General features: G+C 37.7%; 4 protein-coding genes across 4 annotated transcripts; 3 read left to right on the top strand and 1 right to left on the bottom strand.

Moving 5' to 3' along the window:
* Window positions 1-295: 295 nt before the first annotated feature.
* Window positions 296-5,257, top strand: LOC140800781 (V-type proton ATPase subunit e1). Its single transcript, XM_073155629.1, has 3 exons — window positions 296-426; window positions 1,495-1,542; window positions 4,950-5,257. Exons 1-3 carry the CDS (start codon window positions 329-331, stop codon window positions 5,011-5,013), a joined length of 210 nt encoding a protein of 69 aa, XP_073011730.1. The 5' UTR covers window positions 296-328; the 3' UTR covers window positions 5,014-5,257.
* Window positions 5,258-9,049: 3,792 nt separating this feature from the next.
* On the bottom strand, window positions 9,050-10,783 carry LOC140800869 (heat stress transcription factor B-2b-like). Its single transcript, XM_073155767.1, has 2 exons — window positions 10,193-10,783; window positions 9,050-10,100 (listed from the first exon to the last, which is right to left on the bottom strand). The coding sequence occupies exons 1-2, from the start codon at window positions 10,442-10,444 to the stop codon at window positions 9,345-9,347; spliced, it is 1,008 nt and encodes a 335-aa protein (XP_073011868.1). The 5' UTR covers window positions 10,445-10,783; the 3' UTR covers window positions 9,050-9,344.
* Window positions 10,784-15,568: 4,785 nt separating this feature from the next.
* LOC140801124 (uncharacterized) lies at window positions 15,569-16,366 on the top strand. Its single transcript, XM_073156132.1, has one exon. The coding sequence runs from the start codon at window positions 15,569-15,571 to the stop codon at window positions 16,364-16,366; it is 798 nt and encodes a 265-aa protein (XP_073012233.1).
* A 292-nt stretch (window positions 16,367-16,658) lies between these two features.
* On the top strand, window positions 16,659-24,480 carry LOC140800900 (cell division protein FtsY homolog, chloroplastic). The gene is made up of 11 exons (XM_073155818.1): window positions 16,659-17,073; window positions 17,162-17,266; window positions 17,606-17,679; window positions 17,786-17,844; window positions 18,354-18,391; window positions 21,454-21,574; window positions 21,669-21,737; window positions 21,809-21,891; window positions 23,308-23,376; window positions 24,043-24,105; window positions 24,231-24,480. The coding sequence occupies exons 1-11, from the start codon at window positions 16,768-16,770 to the stop codon at window positions 24,342-24,344; spliced, it is 1,101 nt and encodes a 366-aa protein (XP_073011919.1). The 5' UTR covers window positions 16,659-16,767; the 3' UTR covers window positions 24,345-24,480.
* The last annotated feature ends 700 nt before the right edge of the window (window positions 24,481-25,180 follow it).

The raw sequence follows: 25,180 nt of genomic DNA, 5'->3' as shown, positions 1-25,180 counted from the left end.
AAACGTATTTAATTAGGACTGCATTCTACCTCCTAATTACAGAATTAAAAATTTGTAAGTAATTTAAATTCGATATTAAAAATGAAATTTAAAATTTAAATTATGGGTAATGCTATACTTATTAAATTAAAAAAAAAAAAGAGGTCCAAATACGTGAACAAAAGGTTCCACGTTAAACAGCTGGAGTGTCTGGAATCCAATCAAAACTAGTAGAAGATGTACTAATCTTTCGTGCTTCCGTGTCTGCAGACGATCCTCTCCTCTTCTTCTAATATACCGATCACATAATAGAGAAAGGGGAGAGAGAGAGAGAGAGAGAGAGAGAGAGATGGGATTCATGGTGACGAGCCTCATCTTCCTCGTGGCCGGCATGGTGGCCTCCCTCTCCGCCCGCCTTTGCTGCAATCGCGGCCCCTCCACCAATCTGTATGCCTTCTTCCCCCTCTCCCACACTTTTATTCCCCCTTCGTCCCATCTATTCTTGCCTTTTCACGAGAGATCTTAGATAGATAGGTCAACTGTAGATGTATCAGAGCTCCAAGAATCCGCCCCCTTTATATCGGAAGACGCGATCTATGGATAGAGAATTAGGCTTTATGGTTGTCATCGATAAAGATTTTTACTCGATTTAGGAGGGAATATACTGAACCCCCCAAAGAAGCGATTTTTAATACAATGTCATGTGATCTCTATGCGGGAAGGATTTGGTTTACCAGTGTTGCCGAAATTGTGATGATTAGTTTTATGATTAGGTTTGTTGTCAACTGTATTTGGAAGGCTCTCCTCCTTTTCTTTTACGTATTAAATGCAAATGTTTAGTCTTATGAATGTGGAAGAAAGAGATGCACCCATATTCACTAGGTGCTCATTCACACACTTGTGTTGGAACAACAATCTCATCATTCGAATGAGAGGCAGAGATAAGAAGTTTCTGGTGGGACACCAAGTCCTCTGCTTTAGTTTAATGTCTGGCATAATTAGATCTAACAATTATATTACAAAAGTACGCTTGCACAAACAAACAACAAATTTATCTAGACTATCAGCTCTGATTTTAGATCTGTATTATTTCGTACTGCTTAAATGATCTAGGTCAACTTAATGTTCATATCAGATTTCTGACCACCAATTGCCTTGGCTGGACTGAATTTCAGATTTCAAGCCAAGCATCATTTGGACTGGCTGCTTTCATATTCCATTCCATTCTTTGTAGGCTAAAGTGTATTTTTGGGTTCATCTTAAAGGTCATTTATCCTTCTTTAGGTTGTCGTCATTATCTTGCCATTTCCATAATTGTCTTTCTAGATTCCAGTCCATCATCATATGGTAGACTAAATCTCTAATTTGGTTGTTTAATTAAAGTTGCACTTTGAATCACTTTTGGATGTTTGTATAACTTTAGTTCGATTGAGTTTAATTCTGCATTATATCTGTTGTTTGAAGTGGGATTCTTTAATTCATTCATATTAATTTAAATGCTACTTGGTCATGCAGGTTTCACTTAACATTGGTCATGACGGCAACAGTTTGCTGTTGGATGATGTAAGTTATTTGTATTTCTTGCATTCACATATAGATCTGTTTGTCATATGTTACATCGTATTCTTCATTTAAAATTGCCAAGGATGATATTGGAGTCTATATGTAAAAGGTACATTTTACCTTTGTCTTATAGACCTATATATTGGGACAACCAGTAATGTGGTGTTGTACTAGACTAGGAGGTCTCATTGGCCCTAGCAATACCTTTCCTTACCAACTCCTAAGTCCATGTTTTCAGCGCTAGGTGTTTAGGAACACAGTAATATGCCAAAATGCAACACATTATGTACTGGGAGGTAAACGATTTTCTTAGAAAATAGCACATAAACCTGGTCTTCTGATGGACTGAGATGTCTTCAATCGTCTTGTAGAAGTTGGTAGATAGAAGATAATTTTACGTGTGCTATAATATTAATTTTACCATATGAAGGGGCTTTTTACTAATATGTTACATCCTTGTTACCTGTAAATATCAGATGTTCTTCTGAAATTTGTGTTTCTTGCAGTTCCATTTTCTCTGAAATTTGAAGCAAATAGATGGTTATTTCTCTTTTTGTTGTTGTTGATTCAAATCTTTCTCATCCATTTGAAGATCTTCACCATAAAATTAGACAATTATCCTTCAGTAAGTTTCCATTCAAGTTATGGTTTTCACAAGAAGGATAAGGCAATCTGCTAAAAACATAACAACTCTATATACATTTGTCTAGAGATTATCTGATATACCTTCCTTAGTGCCTCCCTTCCCTTCTTTTTAGATAGATCCTTAATTTATAATTTATTGTAGTGGTTCATAACATTTATAATCTTGAGAGAGGCCTCATTCATTGCTCTTAGTTTCCACACGAAATCTGTTCAGAATCTTGTTTCCAAGATGTTTCTATTTTAATAGTTAATATCAACAAAAACAAAGTATTTTACTTGAAGATCACCTAAAAAAGTTAATTTTGAAAAGGGAAAAGCAGAAGAATTGAAGGAATTTTTTTATCCATGTGATGCAGTACTTTGCATATAAGATTTAGAGTAGCCCAATTATTAAGGTTGTATTATTTGTTATCCATAAACTGCATACCATAGTCTTTCATCATATCCTTCTTGATGATGACTGAAACTGTGTTAGCTATCCATTTCTATTCTCTGAATTGCTTCATCTTTTTTTTTTAAACAACAAATGGTTTTCTGTTTTGATTTTTTGTCATAGTATCATATTGCTTTCATATAATAGAGGTGCATAAATGTCAAGAATTTATGGAGACATAATAATTGAGGAAAAAAGGAATAACAGGTTTATAATAGTAGAATGTAAGACAAGGTAGGAGGTTTGCTAGTGGTTCATTTTTATTTTTGCTGATAGGCTGCAGCAGTTGTCAGTTTATGTAAAAGTTTTACTGCAGCTTGTACCGTATTGATTGTACTTGTGATTTTGATGGGACATCTTAAGGAACAGATTTTTAAGCAGTTACATGGATAATAAAATATATCCGTCTGTCGACTTGTCCAGGCAAGACCTTATATCTAGATCTGGGTTGTTCATCTAATATGTATATAGATGGTATTATTGCTTTTCTCCACAGATATAATTGATTTAAATTAGCATGAGCACTGTAGCTTCTAATTATAGTAACTGGGCAAAACAAATGTTAGATGAAGACTTAATTCACTGGACCATACCTGCTTGTGCAAATTCATAGGACAATTGAATAAGATAAACCATAAGGGCCAATATAATGCAATCTAAGGTTGGTAAACAAATATACCACATCCACATAATCTAAGTCAAGAGTAGTGAAATTTCAAACAAGAATGAGCCTTAGAGAAATGATTGAATCAGATGCAACCTGATATGTTTAATCATAAAGAAACTCATCTCACTGAATTTTAAATTCAGAATATTAAGAGAAAATAGCGGAAGAACAGGAGACGGAAAAGAGATACCGAAACCTATCAGATGGGGAGGGGGACATCCTACTGTTTCTTTACCTACGCGTGTGAGAAGAGGATGAGACTGTCATATTGGTCTTTCAGTCCAAATCAGATCTAAACCCTTTTGATGCTGTTTCAGCATTTTCAGTGGTTCCATTGACTCCCATATTAGGAAAAAGAAAATCATGTCTTTGGGGTTGCTAATGTAACCTGTTTAATGAGTGGTTGTGTTTGTATTTTTTTGTTTCAACCTGTTAATGTTGGGAATGAATCAATGAAGTTAATCTAACCAATCTGAATCTGGCTAACCTTATTGCCACCTTTATTACTACATCCCATAGGTATGAGAGATAACATGATAATTTACTAGCTTCTTCTCATATTCATGCAAATATCTGATCAAATAATAGTAGGGGGTGGGATGTTCCAACATTACACTAAAACCTAAGGCTTCATGTATTTCTCCCATAGTTGGGTTATTGGTGGACCTGGTAGCCAATGGGTTATGCAAATTTCTGACTGTATTCTAGAATTTTTCAAAGTTAAAAACCAAATGTGGATCCAGATCCTGGTCAGATAGCACATCTGACCCATATCAGGTACTTCCTGGATATGGATCTGGGTCAGACCAGAATATATTTGACTTGTTTTCACATCTACTAACTACCTTCGCTCTTGCCCCTTTTATTCTTAAGCATGCTGGCTTCCTTGTCAGTGGCAACCACCCTCTAGTGTGGTTGATCTCTGCCTCAGTTCTGTCTCCTGTTATTCCTTTCATCTATTTATTCCTCGTTTCTTCTTCTGCTGGCAACTTTGTCCAATCATTATGGGCTTCTGTATCACAATACTTGTTTGCTTTTCAACCTCCCACGACCTTGTGGATTCTTTTTCAAGTCCTCTCTTTACCCACTTGAACATGCTGAGATATGATCGTCAACTGGGGGAAGAGGAAGGATAATTATCCCTATGCTTTTCCTGCTAAGGCATGGGTGATAAAGGTTTTGAGGTTGGACCAATCAACTAGGTACTACAAAAAGCAACATAGAGAGCTGAAAGTCATATTTGGGGTCAATAGAACAACGATACATCTGAAAGCTTCAAATTAGGCCATATATCCCCCTGTTATTGTGAAATCTCCAGATCAGATAACATTTACTTTCTGCATTTGATACTATATCTCTTCTACATGAGCAAATGGAAGATCATACTTGGGTACTTATCAACAACTGATTAATATAGGATCATTTTCTCGAGAAGGATATGGGATTTTATATACTTTCTATAATAGCATCTTGATACAGAGAAGTCATCTGACAAATGTTACTTTGTATTCGAGTTTATGTGTGTGAAAACTCGCCAAAATCAGCACATTTTGCATTTCTAATCAAGTATCTTTTAATTTAGCTGGTTATTTAGCACAGTTGTGCTATGTCAGAGCAAAATTTTTGTTCCTGTTTCTATGAATATCTTGTCTTTCTTGTCAGGTGGGCAATTGTGTATCTCGCGCAGCTGAAACCATTAATTGTTCCAATCCTCAGTGAAGAATGAGATGCTGTTCGAATTAGAGGTCCAGTTATGACACGACATTTAGCTTGTTTTGCCTTCTATTAGGTCACAGTGCGGCTTGAGGAATCATAATTCTTTTCTTTTTAAATCAAGTCTTGTGTATGGCAATTCCTACAGTGTGCTAAAACGTATTCAAACTCGATATTGTTGTGATGATAAGTTGATATTGACATCAGTCAGAAGAAAGAAAAAAATGAATAAGGGTCCTACCTGAATTTTGCATATATATTGTATGTGTAATTGTTTAAAATGAAAGATTTTTTTTCAATGCATTTGAAATGCTGCACCTTTTTTTCGATTACTTTTGGCAACGATATGTATTCTAAAATGGTCATTTTGGGTATCACATGACTACTAGATGGAAGCAATCAGAGAGAAGCAACTAACTACTTATGAGAGATTTTAGCTCCTAAATATTTAAACGGGAAACATCCATCTAGCATATTGATAATATGCAGAAGGATTTTTCTCTACGTAGCAGCGAGCTTGGAGGGAAACAACACAAAAAACTCATGAGATTAATACGAAGCGTCACAAGTCTTTACGCAAATAAAGTAATTCTTGTTCCTACGAAAACTGGCAATTTGCTACACATCTTAACCTTGGGACACTTCCCCCTTATCCGAATTTTGGGATGGTTGATGAATCCATTTGTAATATTTTGTCACCAAACACGTGACTCTCACGTGGGTACAACTCACGTGATTATCACGTGACTTGCTCGTCAATATTTCAATATAATATACAAGTAAAAATCTCACATTTATACAAATAATACAGACAAGAAGCCTATAACACCAAGGCTGCAACAAGCCCAAAATACACATCCATAACAAAAGTAAGACAAAGCCCACATAGGAGCTACAAGCTATTTAGCTTAATTTACATGAATAAAATAAGAATAAGAAGACTCAAGCCAGTCTTTGCTAGATCCGTCACGAACTTCGGCTCATCTACAAATCTGAAAATATTTCCACTAGAAGGTGGTGAGCATAAAGTCCAGCAAGTTTCTAATTTTACAGTCTAAAAGTAGTGCAATGAATGATGCTACAATAAGTAAAAATAAATATGCGCATCATGATTAAATTAATGCATCAGTATCTTATACTTATATGTTCATCTAACGCACAAATGCATTAGCAATCACTAACCTACCATGCATCAATTCGAACTATCAAGTCCTCAACTCAAGCTCACACTGAGCTCCGCCCATAGGTCATGTAAATACTATACCATATAATATGCATAATCACAGGCTACCAAATCTATAACATAAATTCATGCAGAGGTCCGCTCGTAGGCTACATCAATCCTCACACCCGTCCACACACATACCCTAAGGGACGGTAGACCCTAGTGGTAGAATCGCTAGCCCATCATCTGGCGAACAACATGATCAATTGTCTGCTACTGCAGACTAAGGACCTCAGTCGTAAACCCATCATAAGGATCAGTATAGCCACATCGATACTATCATCCGAGCCCTCGGCTCCACAATATTGCACCATCGTGCGGAAATCATAAGTCATCACTCACAGACGCCTTCACCCTGCGTCATCGGGTACTATTAGGTTTACGTCATCCCACATTTCTCTCTTTATTTTAAATACCCTAAAGGGTTTGACTCTCATCGATCGAAAGTAATTCGTCCATTGCTCGGCGAAATGGTTGCCTGATTGTCTATAATCAATAAATTAAGACCTCAAGCATGGGCCCTAATATATATAAGTATAAGAATATCCTCGCCCCTAACCCTGGCTGGGGAGGTGTCGGGTACTATCGAGACGCAGCAATCACCCCATTTATAGTTGTGCACGTGTGCATGTGACATGATATCCAACACGGCAAGCATAATGTAACATCCATCATTATCATGTTTTGCATGCTAAAAACATGATCGATCATGCCCAATAAATATGCGTAGACATCATGATATGTGAAATCTTACCGAACCGCAAAAATATAATTACTATGCATGACGTGCAATAATAACGGTAAGGAAAACATATGTATATGCATGATATGAATATGATGATTTTATAAGGTACGATATTTCATTCTCTACACTACTCCTAGATTATAGAAGTTTCACTTACCTGAACTATTTTCATAATACTAGCTGTAACTACGCCACGAGATCATTCTCATAGAGTACGGGAGTCCACCTCGATAAGAAAAGTAAATAAAAGCATGAGCACAAAATTTCTATCACTAATTAGTTAAATAATCTTATGGACATTCACTATAGGCTTTGGTAAGTCCATCTCAAAATTACCTTTATTAATCAAATAAAGCCAGCATAGCTGTACCAAGGCCTGACACGTTATTAAACGTAATAAAAAAATATTCTCCTCAAACTATCGGCCAAATCACTATTATCAAATTTACGGAAGATCGCATAGATAATATTTAATTAATAAGCTTCGACAAAAGAAAGCAATTTGCTTAATATTAATTTTCTACAATTATCTGTATTAATTCTCTAATAGGAGCAATTAATATAGATACACCCAGACCACCGACTCCTTTGATAAAATTGAATTAGCCCAAAATTATAATCAGCAAAAGTTAATATTCAATTGGAGCTAGTTCCTGATATATGTTATTTATAACGGCACTCTTAGACCAAAGTCTAATTCACTAAAATTAATTTATAAGATAATTAATAAAGCGAACACAATCTTTTTAAAAAAATGATTAAAGATTAGGGCTTAGGTTGACCAAAAAAAAAAAATACAATGACTAGCATAACTTAAAAAGATTATTAAGCCACTAATCAACTCGGCCATCTCAAGGCCAAGACAAACCCACAAAATTGGGCTCAAAGCCCCAAGGGAACTAGGCCTAAAGGCCTCATGGGCTAGGCCGTAGCCCAAACTCACCACATGGGTTGGGCTGCTTGCAGTCCAAACCCAACATAATTTTAGGTTGGGCTGCATGCCGCCCAACCACATCGCAGCACAACATGGGCTGAGCAGCAGGCAGCCCAACCACACCCCACCATGGGTTGGGTTGCACCCAGCCCAGCCCCGCCCACAAGCTGGCCACACTTAGCCCAACCCGACCCATGGGCTGGGACACGCGAGCTTCGGGCTAGGCCGCACCCAGCCCAACCCGGCGCTCGAGCTAGGTCGCACCCAACCCAACCCGGCGCTTGGGCTAGCTGCACCCAGTCCGACTACCCCCTTCTTCCTCACCTCGACCAAAAGGAGGCAAGAAGGCTAGCTGCCGGCTAACCCGGCCATCGACAACCTAGCCGAACGCACTAACATGCTCCCCTCGGCAAGCAGAAGCGAACCGAGGGGAAGTTGAGCCGCTAGAGGCGACCGGCAGCAAGCACCCACCTCGCCTTGGCCGACGGCCAAGGCTAGGGGCCACCCGACGGCATAGGCCACGAGGGCGCCGAAGGAAGCCACTGGAAGCATCCTTGTGAAAAAGGGAAGCTCATCGGATCGGCGCAGCAAGGCACGAAGCTGCCGGCCGGCTAGATCACGGTGAGACTGAGAGGACACACCAAAGGAAAGAACTCAAAATATATTAATTAATTGCATATATGACTTACCTGGAGGATCAGGCAGCTCCAGCACTTCGATCCACGAGGTCAGCGTGAGAAGAAGAAAGAGAGAGAGTGAGCTAGTGGCGAGAAGAAGGAAGAAGAAAAAAAAAAGGAAAGAAGGAGAAGAAGAAAAAAGAGAGGGGAAGAGAGGAAAGTGGCGGACGTGCACGCCCAATTTTATTATTATATTTTTCCTTCTGGTTGTTATAATCACCTATTCTATTCTTACAATTTTGCCACCTTTGCGTGGACTTTTGTAGAGATTAAGTTTGGTATAATCTGGAGAGGCTATCCTTCTTCAGGTTGTTATCGTGGTTAATTAACAACTAGCGCACATCTGGGAGCACAAAAAATAACATCTATCTTCAATAAACCAAGGAACAAGCAAACAACCCACCTCATCTTATCCAATTATGCGTTGGATGGGTCCTTTATCATTAGCGCGTAACGACGAATGACTAATACTGGCAATATCTCTCACTTTTTTATTTAGTCAGAAATCTTTTGCTGCCTCGTTACCAAATCCCAACTACCGAGAGATACATTTATATATTTCATACAACAACAAGTCAGAATTTACCGAAGTCCTAAATTACTCTTACTTTTTCCTTGGAAATGCAATTTCGTCTCCAGGAAACAACTAAATTATACATAATTACATATACCATCCAAAAAGAGAGCACCTAAGCATGTAGTGATTTCTAAATAATTCTACTTTTTCTATTCTTGTTCTGCTCCAGCTCACGTGATCGGCCGACTACCGCACGTTCGTACTATCCGGATCTCCGGCAACAATATCCGACCCGTTACAAGCCCTGTAGCTCCGATGGATCGGCTGAGGTCGGTATATGGGCCAATGTTGGTGTTCGGGTTCACCCGCTTTGTTATCGGGTTCCGGATCCGACGGCTCGGATTTCACCTCCGCCTTCTGAATTGGATCTTCCTCGTTCTCGACCCGTACCCGCTTCATCCCGATCGAGACCCCGAACAGCCTCGGGCATGTCACTTCCACCGTCTTCACCCTCTCCTCATCCGCCTCATCGCCGTCGATCCTCGCCGACATCAGTTCCAAAACCGGCGGCGCCGACACCTCCGCGTCCGATCCAGCGTCGCTGCCGCCTTGGAGCTGCTGGCTCGCGGCGTACTTTGACATCAAGCGGACGATATTGTTGCATAGGTTCTTCATCTGCCCTAATTCTCTCGAGAGCCTCTCGTTCTCTCTCTTCAGCCTCTCGTTCTCCTCCTTCAAATCCTTCTCGCTGGCGGATCCTGACGCTGACGGTGCCGGGGACGAGTTAGACGAGATAACCTGCTCTTCCCCTGAGTTCCCTGGCGATCCTGGCAGGTTCAGCGGCACGGCCACCGGAATCGCCGCCGTAACTGCCACCGCCGGCGCAGCCGCGGCCGCGGCGGAGATCTTCCGGCGGTGGATGTCACGTAGGAGCCGCTTCTCGCCCCTCCTGAAGCAATCGTTCGCGAACTCCCACCGATCCGGCACGATCTTCCTAAATCCCTATCAAGAATCCAGCAAAAACCTCGATAAGAAGCCAAAACAAGCAAGAGAGATTTCGATTTCGATCTACGAATCTAGATGGAGAAACGGACATAGGTATTGAGCTGGCGGACAAAGCTGGAGAAATTGTTGTGCTTGAAGTACTTCGGGAGGAGATCCCGGGCGAACTCGGCAGGCCGCCACACGATGAAGGTGGCTCCGTCCTCGCTCCACGAGATCACATCGTCGACGGCGGGATCGTCGACGAGCTGGTACGTCTTCGTAAGGAACGGCGTCGGAAGCGACCTCTGCGCCGCCTCAGACGGCGGCGCTGGCTCCATCTCCTTTTCAACGAGATCTCCCATATGAGATAGAGGAAGGGAGGAGGAAGGCGAGGAGATTTTAAAAGTTTCTAGAAGTCTCCAAGGTTGTTATCATAAAAAAAATGGAAAGAAAAAAAAAAGGTGAGCTCTTGAGTGGGAAAGAATGGAAAGGGTGGTGGAAGAAAGAGCGGAGGAGAAAGTCGACCACCCACCCGTACACGGAAGGGCAACTCGCGGACTTTTACTGCCAGTGACCGCATAAATTACTTACTTATGCGGGTTATAGTGTCTGCCGTATGATCTTAGTGGCGATGGGGATGCTGGTCGATGATGGAGCCACAGAGGTGATTGCATAGTAGAAGTTTATGCGGTGGATTGGATGGGTGCGAGGGGAAAGTGCGAGAAGCTTCGATTCGTAGTTTCCGGTGGAAGGTTCGGGTCGGGGAGTAGTTTACGTGCAGTCGCGCGTACGTGTCGAGAATTGGTGGTTTGGAAAGTGACAGAAGCGATAAGGTTGGTGTTGGCCGTGCGAGCTCAATAATGACGGGCGAATTTTTGAACAAATTAGCATCTAGTTACACTTCAAAATAATAAAATTTTTATAAATTACACCTTACATTTTTCTTATATTATGATTCACACTCAGACGGCGAAAGCGATGAAAACGAGGGAAAATAATAAAGGTATTTTGATAATTTGGTCGATAATAACTAATCAAAATAACGTCAATATGTTAAATGAGAATTATAAAAAAAAAATGAGGGGTCGAATTATAAAGTCCTTAAAGACGAATGTGAATCACAAAATAGATAAAATATTAGACGTGATTTATAAAAATCCCTAAAATATTTACACTAGAAATATTTAATGATTACTAAAAAAAACACTAAATTTTGAGATACTTTATTATGATTTTTAAATTTTCAAATAAGCAGTAAATCAAGTTAACGATTTATATTTAGAAGTTATTATTTCAGTCAGCGGTTCTATAACTCACTTAATCTTATATAAGTTTCAAACAAATTTGGCATACTTAAAATAGTTAAAATTTAATGCCCCCTTCACTTGTGGAATAAGGCTAATTATAGAAGAAGGATTCTAATTTTTAATGCTAGAAAAAATAAGCTAAATCACCGTAAGCTATTCTATTGTTTAGTTAAATACTAGTATAACAAGTAATAATTATATTTAACGTGACATAAAATTAGATATTAAAATAATAAAGAGAATCGATAATATTTTAAACCAAACGACGAAAATAGTCTTGGATGCAAAGTATGTCTAATCTAGAGATAAAAGAATAATTTATTAAATTAATTTATAAAAGTTGCATGAAATAAAAAAAGAGAAAATGATAAGTTAGTATAGCAGAAGAAGCTAAAGTTGTTATTTAGTTATTACACATACTGATCTTAGAAAAAGATTATTTTGATTTCACAAGTAAATGGGGCTAAGTTTGATAGGAATTTAGCAATTTTCTTTTAAATAGTCTATTTTGCATGTCTATAAGAAAAATAGATGAGCTTACAAACTCGTATAGGACTAAGTTTGCAGTCAATGAAACATTATAATAGCTCTCTGTCTCTGGTAGGTACTCTGCACTTTGGTAAATAGGGCAAAATGGAATAATGCCTTGATGGATATTCCCTCTTAGAGAGATTCTAACCTTTCTTAGTTAGTATCATGTATATATACATACACCAACCCTTCTTACCTCTTGACCTTGCTTCTATTGATTTACCTTCTTTTTCTTCATGCAATTTAAAATATCAAGATAAAAATGTTAGAATCTAGGAAGAAATATAATTATATTTATGCGATTAGGCTAAAATTTGGATTGTCTTTCTAGACTTTTGTTTGTGTTAATTAATTTTCTTATAGTTCTAGCTTATAATACAACTGTCTAGCATATGTTAATTTTAACACAAGAAGACCAAAATTTACCTTTTGTTTTACAACAACTAATTGGAAAGATATATATATATATATATATATATATATATTTTTTTTTTTTTTTTTTGTACAAGTATTTTAGTCTTATGTTTCTTTTATCTCAGAATTTTCTCACTTTAAATTTTCAAACATTGCAACTCTTTTTTTAAAAAAAAAAAGATTATATAAGTGGCAAAATTATTAGAAGTTTGATAATTTTAATTAACAATTATCTTAACTGTTAGTTTTGGATATAAAAGTTAATTGACACATAAAGATTAGAGCTATAAAGGATTAAGTGAGACCAAGAAATTTTTTGGGAGTTATATTGTTGGCCTAACCACTATAAGGTAAGATGCATTTTCTCTAAATATATATGACTTCATTTAGTTGAAAAATAAGATAATTCATGGACAGTGTTTTGCTCATTTTAATCTATGGCTTAGAGGGGCATTTTTCTTATATATATATATATATATATATATGTTTTGTGTTAGGTCGTAATACTAAAATGAAATGCAATAAATAAATAGGTATTCAATTATTAAAAAAAATGTAATATTATGAGGAAGAGTAAAGCCAAATATATAAAAAATTATTGTTTAAACACCTAACATTGTCCACATTGGACTATCTTTAGGCTTAAGTATATGGGATAAAATATATTTAATTATAGAAGAAAATAAATGCATAATTTGTCTCTTAATTATTTTTTTGTTGATAAAAGTTCCTTAATCTAGCACAAGTATATATTACCTTCTACATTATACAAATAGTAAGAGATATTTTCAGCGGTGTATGTAATTCCTAGCCATAGTACGGGATATTTTCTAGTCTCTCCAAATATTTTTCTTATATATATATATATATGCAAATAATTCTTATCCTATATATATATATATATATGGTATCCGATACTTATGCAATAAGATGTATTTATTCTTGAATTATTATTTTCTTATACGTGCTTCGCAAACGAATACATCTTACAGGACAATATGGTAATTGACATTTATATTCTTGAATATTTAAGGTGATCATTATTTTGTGCTGACTCAAAACACTGAGGCTTGGTGGCATCGATTTCAAGCTTCCATTGCAAGTTGAGTGGGACAAAATCTGCTTACATAATAGGTTGGGTCAACTCAGTAGCATATAAAACTTGAGGAGGTCTTCCTCCTTGGCAAGGTGTGTGCTATTATTGGCTTCTCCTTTAACCCGAGAAGTGGGGGTTCTAGATTGACCATTGAGGTAGTGATGATCTCTTTCAAACTCACTTCCTAGGGCCTTCCGCTTCTCCTCCCGTCTGCCGCCGGCCCTTGGCCCACGGAATGGATGGTGACACCTTAATCAAGTTCAACTAGGTGATAGCACTTTGCAAAAGCCTCAACTCCTTACTGCTCTAGTATTACCATCAAAGATGAATTTTTTTTTCCCTCTAGTTAATTATTCTTCGCAAAGTTCATATAGGAGACTCCTCCCATGGGCCTTTTTCCTTGCCTCTTTTGTTGTGAGATGATGACAAAATCTCTTTATATATTCTTGAGTGTACATGCTCGAGCTCTTATGAGATTCCTTCTTTCCAACTTAGGGTTGCCGTCTGTATATTCTGTCGTCGCTCTTAGATTACTGGACCTCTTAGAGGACAACGACTTTATAATCGAGGCTCCTACAGGCCATATACCACATTTTTGATATGTTCTAATGTCTTTTGTTGAATGAGAAGAAGAACATTAGGTTTTCAAGAAGGAGGGCCACAAGGCTATTTTTCGTGCACGGTTCCTTTAGAAAAATTTGGAGGCAAATATTTCGATGCGGCTTTAAAAATTAAAATCTTAATCCAACGGCTATAATAGTCAGTTTTTATATCCAGTACCGGTTCCAAAACCGCGTTAGATTTAATTACGTGTGTCTAACTTCCTAATTTTTTTATTATACCCTTGAAGATCTTAACTATTAGATCTTTATCAAACTAATTGATAAACAATTAACTTTACGATAGAAAAGAACGCTCAACACTTTTTTTTTCTTCTGTTAAGATTTATGTCTTAAATATAATTATACCTTAATTATAGGAGATATCATTTAATATTAAATAATTTAAATTTGATTATTTGGAGATAAACTTCAATTTAAATATAATTCTCTATCTCTATCTATTAAAATTTAATTTAAATCAATCTTAAACTAATGGGAGATATATGTAAATAATAAAAAATAATATGTACATTACTCTCAGTTAATGATATATATGTCTTTTACTTGATAAAATATTAAGAAAATATAATTATCAAAAAATAATATGTAAGATTATATATCTTAAAAAAATTACCTACTGAAATAGTAATATTTTTATTCCTATTACTTTTAAAGATCTTAACAGTTAGTATCTAATTGATAAAGAATTAAGTCTATGGCACTAAAGAACCGCTCAAATTTGGAAGTAGAAGAAAACCTCCTCCTCCATCTTCCCAAGTATCGTTTGAGGCTTTTTCTGGAATCTTCTTTCTGTAACCGATCTCCCTACTCCCTTACGCTACGGTGACGCAGGCCAAGCGCCAGGGTGGTCTCGGTGTCCAGCGACTTAGAGAAGCCAGAACTACCCACCTGGGTAAGCTGGTGTTCAAAATGCTAAATAGGGAGCAGGCGCCATGGATTAACATAATGCAGGCCAAATACGGGAGACTGCACCCGTGGGAGATGACGAAGACCCACCAACCATCCTGGATGTGGCGAGCTCTCACCAAAACAGCTTCTCAGCTAAGAATGGGATGCCGAGTGATGATAGGGAATGGCAAAGGCACTCGCGCCGCTTTCGATCCATGGCTGCATGAGGTCCCGTGGTCCAGACTGCCAAGGGTCCTGGCACCTAGGCTAATGGAAGAAAACCTGAGGGTGGCAGACCTCACCTGCGAACACCAAAGGAATCTGGGGATTTTGGTCAGAGAGGCAGGAATGGAGCTGGCCTTCGAGATCGCAACCTTCCCCATGGGTGCCGCCACCAGTGAGGACAGATGGATCTGGTGGCCGCACCCAAGGGGGACGCCTTCGGTTAAGGCGATATACCAGTCCCTGCTTCCTCAGAGCGACCAACTCTAGGCAGGGTGGAGTAACCTCTGGCAACTGCAGGTGGCTCCGAGGATCAGAGTATTCTGCTGGAAGCTCCTATGGGGTAGGCTCCCAACGCGAGCGTACCTCCACTACTTGCACATTGGCCCCGAGGATCCTTGCGCCATGTGCGGTCTGTTCAGTGAGACAAGTGAGCACCTCCTGTTCTCGTGCAGATACAGCAAGGAGGTATGGAAAACCCTGGGCACCAGAGAGAGGCTGGAGACTGCGGAGATCGATCAAGAATGGATCACCAAAGCGTGGAACGCAAGCGCGGAGGAGGATGGACGGGCAAAAGGTTTAATAGCATGCACGCTGTGGTCACTGTGGAAAAGCAGAAACGGAGTTGTGTTTAGAGGAAAGCGGTCGCCGGAACTAGCCGTGGTCCGGGCCGCGGTCGAAATGGCGGAGGAGTATCGGTGCGTAAACAAAAAGAAGAACCCGAAGCCAAGGAAGATAAGGAAGCCCTGGGAACCGCCGGAGCCGGGCTGGAGCAAAGCCAACACTGACGGAGCACTGAAAGCAGGCGCGCCCCAAGGCGGAGCAGTGGCCATATTTCGAAATGCCGATGGAGAGTTTCTTCAGGCGGGATGGGAGCCGTGCCCGGGTACCTCGGCGCTCCAAACGGAACTCTGGGCCATTAGACTGGCGTTGAAGATGGCGAGAAGAGGCTCTCGACTCGAGATAGAGTCGGACTGCACCGAGGCCATCAGATGCTTGCAGCAGCCGGAGCTCGGGCCATGGCGCGTCCGTAACCTGGCGCGCGAATGTGCGGAGCTCGCCAATGGCGTTGGTGAGGTCCGGTTATCCCACGTGGGGAGAGAAGCCAACTCGGTCGGCGGATCGGGCGGCGGCGAGGGCCAGTGTGGCATCGGGTTACTGCCAAGTGGAGCGTCTAAGCAACGCTCCACTGGAACTATGTAAGCTTTTAACTGCCGACACTGACACGTGGCGGCAAAATTTAATAAATAGCTGACCTTAGCTCTTTGCACTCAAAAAAAAAAAATACTCCCTTACACTACCTTTGACTCAATAATATAATCAGGTCTGACCTATTTTTTCTCAATATATATATATATATATATATATATATATATATATAAAGTATGTATGTAAAGTTATTCTTAAAAATATATTATACGAGGCCATATATACAATAATTGCTCGCAAATGAGAAAAGTAGATACGGATATCACCAAGTTGCACGATCCGACCCGCAAGTCCCCAGCTCATCCGTTTCCAAACTAAATTCCCACCTCACAATTTACCACCACGAAGCCATCCTCCAAAGGCGAGGAGGCCGAGAACGAGCTCGAAAGAGACGAATGGCCGCCGCTGCTTCCTCGCGGCTCCTCTTCGTCCTCTCATCTTCTCCTCCTTCTTCCAAATCTCCTTCTGCCTCCCTCCTCCTACGGCGAACTGGCGGCTCCCCTCGGTTCACGTGCTCCGCCGCCGGCCAAACCGGGTTCTTCACGAGGCTGGGCCGGCTCATCAAGGAGAAGGCGAAGAGCGACGTCGAGAAGATCTTCTCCGGCTTCTCCAAGACCCGCGAGAACCTCGCTGTCGTTGATGAGCTCCTGCTTTACTGGAACCTCGCCGACACTGACCGTGTGCTCGATGAGCTCGAAGAGGTCCTCCAAATCCCCAATTTTATCACAAGGATGGCGAATTTTGTTTTTGGAGTCTCATCTTTTTTTTTTTTTGTCGATCTTTGTGTAGGCGTTGCTGGTGTCGGACTTTGGGCCCAGAATTTCTATGAAGATTGTGGATAGCTTGAGGGACGACATATCGGCGGGGAAGCTCAAGTCGGGAACTGAGATAAAGGTAGCAAATTTTAATACCTTTTGAGTTTTTGTGCCTCTTCTATCATTACCTCGTAATGATATGATGTGGTTTATGATGTGTGCATCCTTGATACCTAATATGAAGTGTTTGGGAAGTTTCCATTTATAGAGAAAACCGCAAGATCTCATTAAAACCACCATCAATGGAGAAATTTCTCATAAACTCTCTCTTAGAGTGCTTAGCAAACTTGTGGTAAAAAATTATTTTCACTGTATGTACTGATTAGGCCCAACAGTACCATGAAAGGCTTCGACTCATTCTCGATATTTCATCACGAAACTGGATGATGGGTGTTAATGAGGGATATTGATTGTGTAGGAAGCATTGAAAAGGAGTGTTCTTGAGTTGTTGACAAGCAAAGGAAGCAAGACAGAGCTTCAGCTAGGGTTCAGGTTTTTCCTTCTAGCCTATCTGGGTCTTTGTTCTGTATTTAACTCATATTCTATTCTAACTTATTGGCTTTAAACTGCGGAGGTTTTGATGTCCTTGTGATATCAGGAAGCCAGCTGTGATCATGATTGTTGGGGTGAATGGAGGTGGAAAGACTACCTCTCTTGGTAATTCATTCTTAATCTTGCTCATTTTGTCTTTATCTTATGTTTCCTATTTCAGAAAGTGCAATTTTCTTTCAAGGCCACTTCATGTAGATATAATGAAATGTTCTTATGGTACATTTTTTGTGGGATCTTAATCCAAACCATGCAGATATGTACTCATGTTATTTTTTTTTATTGTCGGAGGAACTGAGATGTTATACCTAATTATATCACATGATTTGCTTGATTTGTTGGAGGTGCTGCATTTGCATGTTGTTTTTGCGACACTTTTCAAGACAGTTATCTATCACATTATCTGAGTATACTACAAAAGTTGTGTTGTACCAAGAGCATATTCTATAATAATTGATTCTTTCAACTTTGTCTGATTATGCTTTGCATTTGATGTGATTTAGTGCAGTATAAGTATTTACACTAAAAAAGGCATAAAATAACATCTCAAAATTTGCAAATTTGGTTAGATGCTAAGATCTTTTTTTTTTCTCATCATACATGAATCTAATTTGCAGGAAAGCTTGCTCACAGATTAAAGAATGAAGGAGTAAAGGTGAGGCTGTTCTCTTGATACATGTCTGGATCTTTGGCATTTCTCAAGAGTGAGAAAAACATTTTGTTGATTTGATCTTATCTTTCATAGTGCTGATTATTTTTCCCAGTTCACTATGACTTTTCTCAGGAAACATTTTTCTCACTAATTAGTAAAAGAGATAAATTCATCTGGCAATACTATTAAAACTAGAATTCTGAAGCCCATATTTGACAGAACCCTAGCATCAGATATGGGAAATAAAAAAGATGCTTGATTCAAGGAATTGTCACAAGCCTTCTCGAATTGGTATGAAGCCAAACTTGCATGATCAGCACTAGAAATTAGCTTATTGACAATGGGTGTCCTAAGGCAAAATTAATAATAATACTGATATGCTTGAGATAGTTGAAGCCAAAATCTTGGAAACTTTGATACCAAAATTTTCATAAGCCGTACATTCCGTGAAGTATATCATGATGCTTGATTCTCACATTGCACTAGCTTTTATGTGGTTTAGTGACTTAAATCAAAAGTTTGCATCCATTATTAAGAATGATCTCAAAGATCTTTTAGCTCTCGTTCATTTCAGGAATAATTTTTTTCTTATTCTGAAATATAACTCCTTATTTTAAAATAATAACTAAACATCATAATAACCGTATTTTATAATACAAACACTATTCATCAAAATGATATCTTATACATGACACTAACCAACTTACTAATTTATATTTGATATCTATTCCACTAATCTCCTTTATATCATATCAAAGGGTATTTATTGTAATTTTATGAAAGAAAAGATATTTTTTTTCTATTTTTTTCCTTTATTTTAATCATATTAAAGATAATTATTATACTCTTATTTTAGAATACTAGTGAACAAAGAAATTATTTCTAAAATGAAGACCTTATTTTAGGAATAACAATTATAAATATCTATTCTTGAATTCTCCTTATTCCTAAAGTGAACGACACTTAGACAATGAAGACATCACTTAGATGGTGATTTTCCTTACAAACTCTTTTCAAACCAATGGTCCCATGGGGTAAGATTTGGGCATTGGGATGAGGGAATTGAAGTTTTCTCCATTGACACATTTTCAAGGTTTGTAATGAATAAAGAAAGATGTCAAGGGATTGGGATATTGCCTGTTTCCTAGAATCTTGTTTGATTGTAGTTCGGGAGGCAACCTCCAATTAAACTGTTATTCATTATGAACGACTCATTGGTTTTGTTCTGTACTAGATAACTGAATTTAAGAACTGCACTAAATTATGGGACTTAGACATATGAGTTTGAGTAATATTCATCCAAATTAAGATGAAGAAGTTTTATTCTCGGGTCTATTGATACCTTAGACCTGTACTGGTCAGAAACTTTATATGTTATTGTGAGAGAATTAATGAATTGAAGATAGTAATTCATAATAAAGTTGGCAATGAAAAGATTTTATGGATGACAATGTCAATATATAAAAATCATGTAATACAAGAAGCGAATCAGTCGGCGAAGGAAGTCGCAAAAGGCAAAATTCTGTGCCTATCACATTCACGATATTACAAGATAAGGGGTGTATTGGTTAAGGAAGACAAAATGCGAAGCCTCAACAAAGATGAATTAGATGGGTTATTAGGTGAATAGCACGATTGACTCTCTTTCAAAATTGGAAGATGATTCACCAAGACTACAATGCGATTGGCCACCAATCAAGGTTAACAATGTATTTCACCAAGTCTAATAGTACGATTGACCACTGATTAAGGTATTTCCAGTGTGATTGACAACTGATCAAGGTTTATAAGATATTTAATATATTGGCTAAGGGAGACAGAATTCCAAGCCTCAATCATGATAATGATTATGTGATCTTCACATGATCACCTTCTTGAAAAGACTTGAAGGTTGATGCAACAACATCTGAATTATCTCCTTCTTCCTTTGTTAGTTGGTTGATCTCCAAAAGAAGATTTTGATATCCAAAATTCTGATGTCAAAAAATTTGATCTCTTGCTTTCTAAGAAAAGTAGATGGGAGGGCAGTCCGATATGTATTTATAGGTGATGAACTCAAGACATGTGAAATCTTCTCCTCTGATTCAGCTTTATCTCCAAGGAGTTGTAGTTGAACTCATATAATGAGAAAGCTTGTGTCAATGTGACATTTGAACTGTATTCTTTGAAGAACCTCGTATTAGAAGTAATGGGTTTCAGATGGATTCAAAAATTAACATCCAATGATAATTTGGCATTTGATCTTCTAGAAAAATCTCCCTTCTCAAGTCTGAGTAGAGGTTGTGCAATTGAAATTAACTTTGAACCGGTCAGTTAACTGAGTCAGATGTGGATTCGATTAAGCTTTAATACCAAATTGATTCAATGAGAGAGGGTTGAAAGTGGCAAACTCTCCTGATGAATCTTACGAGTCTATAAGTCATAAAGCGACTTGCTTATGATATAATTATATTGAATTAGATCACTTCAGTGAGTTGGATATTTGGTTGAGTCAATTAGCTACAAGAAACCCTAACTATGACTGAATTTAAGAAAGTTGGCGATAGTTTTGATTTGATGAGACCCATTGCAATGATTTGAGCTCAGTTGAGCTCATACTGGCTCAAATCACATCTGAATTTGATCAAAGATAATCCTTCAACTTCATGGAGTTCAAATCAACATAATCCAATCAAAGCGGTGCAAAGCGAATCTGACTCTTCGCCTCTGCTCTAACAGTATCAACCCTTGGATGCTTAAAAATACACCCAAATAGAACCATTTAGTGGTAATGAGCATGTTAGGTCAAAGCTTGCTAGTGTTGATATTAGTACAATTCAGACTCTTCTAATAATTCTTTAAAGGTTCTTCGTGGGAGTTACCCTCACTTGGTCATATCTACAATGTTGCTTTTTCCCCATCTTGGGACAGTAAGACCTAACATCAAGTTACCTTGGAAGTCTAATAAAATTGAATTTGTAAATTTTTTTTTTTTTGCAACATTTTCTTAAGAACAATCTTGTTGTTTTTTTAATCTTTTAGATGACCTGTCATAAAGGAACTTTTTTTTTGTCATGATGATTTAGGTACTAATGGCAGCAGGTGACACATTCAGAGCAGCAGCTAGTGAGCAGCTGGAAGTATGGGCTGAGAGAACTGGTTCAGAAATAGTTGTGGCTCAGAGTGAGAAGACCAAAGCTCCTTCAGGTATGAATTGCAAGTGCACCAAAATATTATGTGTCACTTGCTTAATTTTGGTTACAGAGTAGAAATATGCCATCTAACTTCTCTTTATTGGTAGTTCTTTCACAGGCTGTGAAAAAGGGGAAGGAGCAAGGATATGATGTAGTTTTATGTGATACATCTGGACGTACGTACACTGTTGTTCAATTCTGATTTAGTATTACGATCTGATGCATGTTTTTTCTGAACATTCTGCAGGCCTTCATACAAATTATAGCCTGATGGAAGAATTAATTACCTGCAAGAAAGCTGTGGCTAAGATCATTCCTCGTGCTCCTAATGTATGACATTCTGTCTGGAAATTTGGGAAATATTCAAAGTTTCAAACCATGCTCTTAATAAGTTGCAGCATTTTAATATCTCTTGGTCAACAAATTTATCTGTGTTTTAGTTTTATTGAAAGTCGCACTGAATTTGTGGAATATACATCACATCCATGTTTAGTTCCTTGATGATAAAACCTGTTTCTAAACATATGCTAAATAACGGTTAGCGGTTAACACATAAAATACATCTTGTACCACTGGAGGTTATAATTGAGGTTCTGCAGTTGAAAGACTTGAATGGAACAGTTTCGCGCCGATACTTGCACAAAATTGAGTGTTACGGATGAATTTTGATTATCCAGTGAAGAAACAGAAATAGAGGTAGAAGTAGAAAATAGCTGTAGCAGAAGACGGTGATAACAGAGAACAACAATAATGGTGACTGTCTTAGGGGCCCTTATCAGTTGGGAGAATAAAAGAATAAAATATGACTAATAAATGAGAGGAGATAAAAAGTGCTGCTTCTAAAAAGATTTTTTTTCATTCATGAATTATTTATACATCCCGTGAAATCCAAGGGGGTCTGTATTCTATAAACAAAGCAGCACTAAGACAATATCTTCCAGCATATATGACTCATATGTAAGATATGATGATGAGCTCAATTAAAATGGTCTGGCCTTACATAGAACTGCCAATTGTCCAAGACGTCTAATTAAGACTATTCAAAAGAAAATGATTGCAACTATGAAACTAGAAATATTTTGGCATCTTCCTGTTGATACTGGGATATCCTATCAACGACATACAAACTCGAGTTTCTGAGAAGCATATATAAAGAATGAAACTCTGATTGATTTGTATTGTAGGCTATAATGCACCATTAGTTTCTCTAGAATTTTCAACCCAATAGCATTAGCACTTGAAACTGCTCAATCTGAGTATGTGAAGTTATGGATCATCTTACAATTCTTATTTACCATATATGTTTTTCACCAACATGTTTAGATTTTATAAATAGAATAGTCAAATTCATTGAAGCAAAACTTTTGAACAAGCACATAACATAATGAGGGAGTTACTGAGTCTCACATTACTGTACTGACTAATAATGGAAAGTTTTGGGGTGTTAGCAGAAAACCTTTGTGATTGGTGATATTTGTATTGCCCCTCTCATTGTTTCACTTGCTTGCTGGTGCTTCTCATAACTGGGTTAGATACCGTCTGACCCTGTCTGGTGTTTATTCTTTTTTTTTTTTTTACTTTGTATTAGTTTATTATGCTTGGATTTACTGTATGTCATTTTGTTCTTTGCTTAAATTTAACTTTTCTCTTAATTAATTAATGCAATTCATCCATTTGGGAAACCTAATGATGATGCTAATTGATATTTACATCATCAATAACATTAGGCACCTCTACTACTTGCAGGAGATTTTGCTTGTTCTGGATGGGACGACTGGCCTGAATATGCTACAACAGGCGAGAGAGTTCAATGAAGTAACCTTCTTATCCTGAAGCATAGTCAGACATTCATGTTTTCAGCTGATGGTTATCTTTAACTATTATTTACGCATATTTTTTTATTCTCCATACTCAGGAAATTGCTAGAAACTTGCCATTCATCACATGATTTGACAACAAATGCGTTCAAACACATTTTTCTATATAGGAACAAGTACATTCTAAGATGTGCCAAAGTATGGTTTTCACTCGGCGCACATAATAGATTTCAGTTGCAAGAGAAATGGCACATATCTTATCTCAAACAAGTCAAGTTATACAAATGAATCACATGTTCCAATTTGAATTTGTTATAACTTATAAACACCAGGTCACCAGCTCTTGCAGATCAATCATCACTCAATTCTGATAGCTGTACAAGCAACAATATTGTAGCAAATGACATTAGTTTGCTATTTGATATTTATAAAACCCGAAGAAATTAATTCAAATAAGATGTCATCCTTCTTACAGTTTACAGAATAACATGAATAAACTTTTGGTCCTGTATTGATTTGTGATCCTTGCTTAGAATTTGACAAATATTTGGTGAAAACTAGATAAAGGTGTTCTAGTGACAAATACTTAAGAGTTCATTTGTCTTTTATTTCTACTGCAAGAAATTGATTCATACTATAACATTCTTCCACAAATGTATGACAGGTCGTCGGAGTTACAGGATTTATCTTGACAAAGCTGGATGGCTCTGCTCGAGGCGGCTGTGTGGTATGTCCAAATATCCTTCTAAGAAACTATACATTGTTCCTTTGCAATATATTGTGTTAGGTTGCATTAATCTTGTCTGTCCTAGACTTAGATAGCATCTAAGCTACCCGTTCTTTCTCTTGCAGGTCAGTGTGGTTGATGAACTTGGTATTCCTGTCAAGTTTGTAGGTGTTGGTGAAGGGGTGGATGACCTTCAACCTTTTGATGCTGAGGCCTTTGTTAATGCTATTTTTTCTTGAGGTGATAAAAGCCTTGTGAGGTCTCCTTTTGTACAGTAGTTTAACGATCGTAATAATACGTTTTTTTTGTTGTTAAAGATTAAGATGTAACGCTAAATTTTAATTGATTAAAATGAGTGTCTGAATTTGCGGCTTATTGCTCTATTGCAGATTTTTAAAGGTTTATGGTTTATTCCTTATTTTCAACTGTTCCAATGTTATTGATCACTTAAATAAAATCAATAGAACTAGAAGAGGCCTCCAGAACCAGTCATTTATGTTATGTTTCAAGATAGCAGTGTGGGTCAATAAACCTCCAGAACCAAAACTGCTTTAAGAAACTAAAATCCTTTTGTTTTCGCTTCATTAAAAGTAAATCCTAATTTCATCCACCAGCTATTTCCAAAAGTGGGTCATCTGTATAACACTAGAAATAAGTAGAGCTAATTTATTTTCTTCTTGCTTCCAAATTGGCTTTAATATTTCAGCACCTATTCACTTGTGAACCTTAAAAACAAATTTCTTCAATTAACTATCATTTAATCACTATTTCTTTTCTTTTTCTCTATTCTTGTCTTCTATCCATTATAAAAAATTCTTTAGTGATTTGCTAAACTATCATTCAACTTTATTTTACATCAAATATAATTATTACGCATACTAAAATATAACTAAATATTAGAATAACTTGTATCTGTATAAATTCTTTTATATTAGTATAAAAAATTAAAATAGTATTTACTTTTTTTTTTTGCAATGAACCAGGCAGAACTCACATCTATGAATCATTATCCAATACATCAACGCTTCCAATACTTGGGTGGAAGTCTTTTTTTTCTTTTCATGTAGGCTCATAG

This window comes from Typha latifolia, chromosome 14, assembly GCF_019914945.1.
Source record: "Typha latifolia isolate L0001 chromosome 14, TyphaL0001v2, whole genome shotgun sequence".
NCBI classification, from domain to species: Eukaryota; Viridiplantae; Streptophyta; class Magnoliopsida; order Poales; family Typhaceae; genus Typha; species Typha latifolia.
The sequence above is the reverse complement of the archived record's forward strand: the minus strand, read 5'-3'. Positions and strand labels throughout refer to the sequence as shown.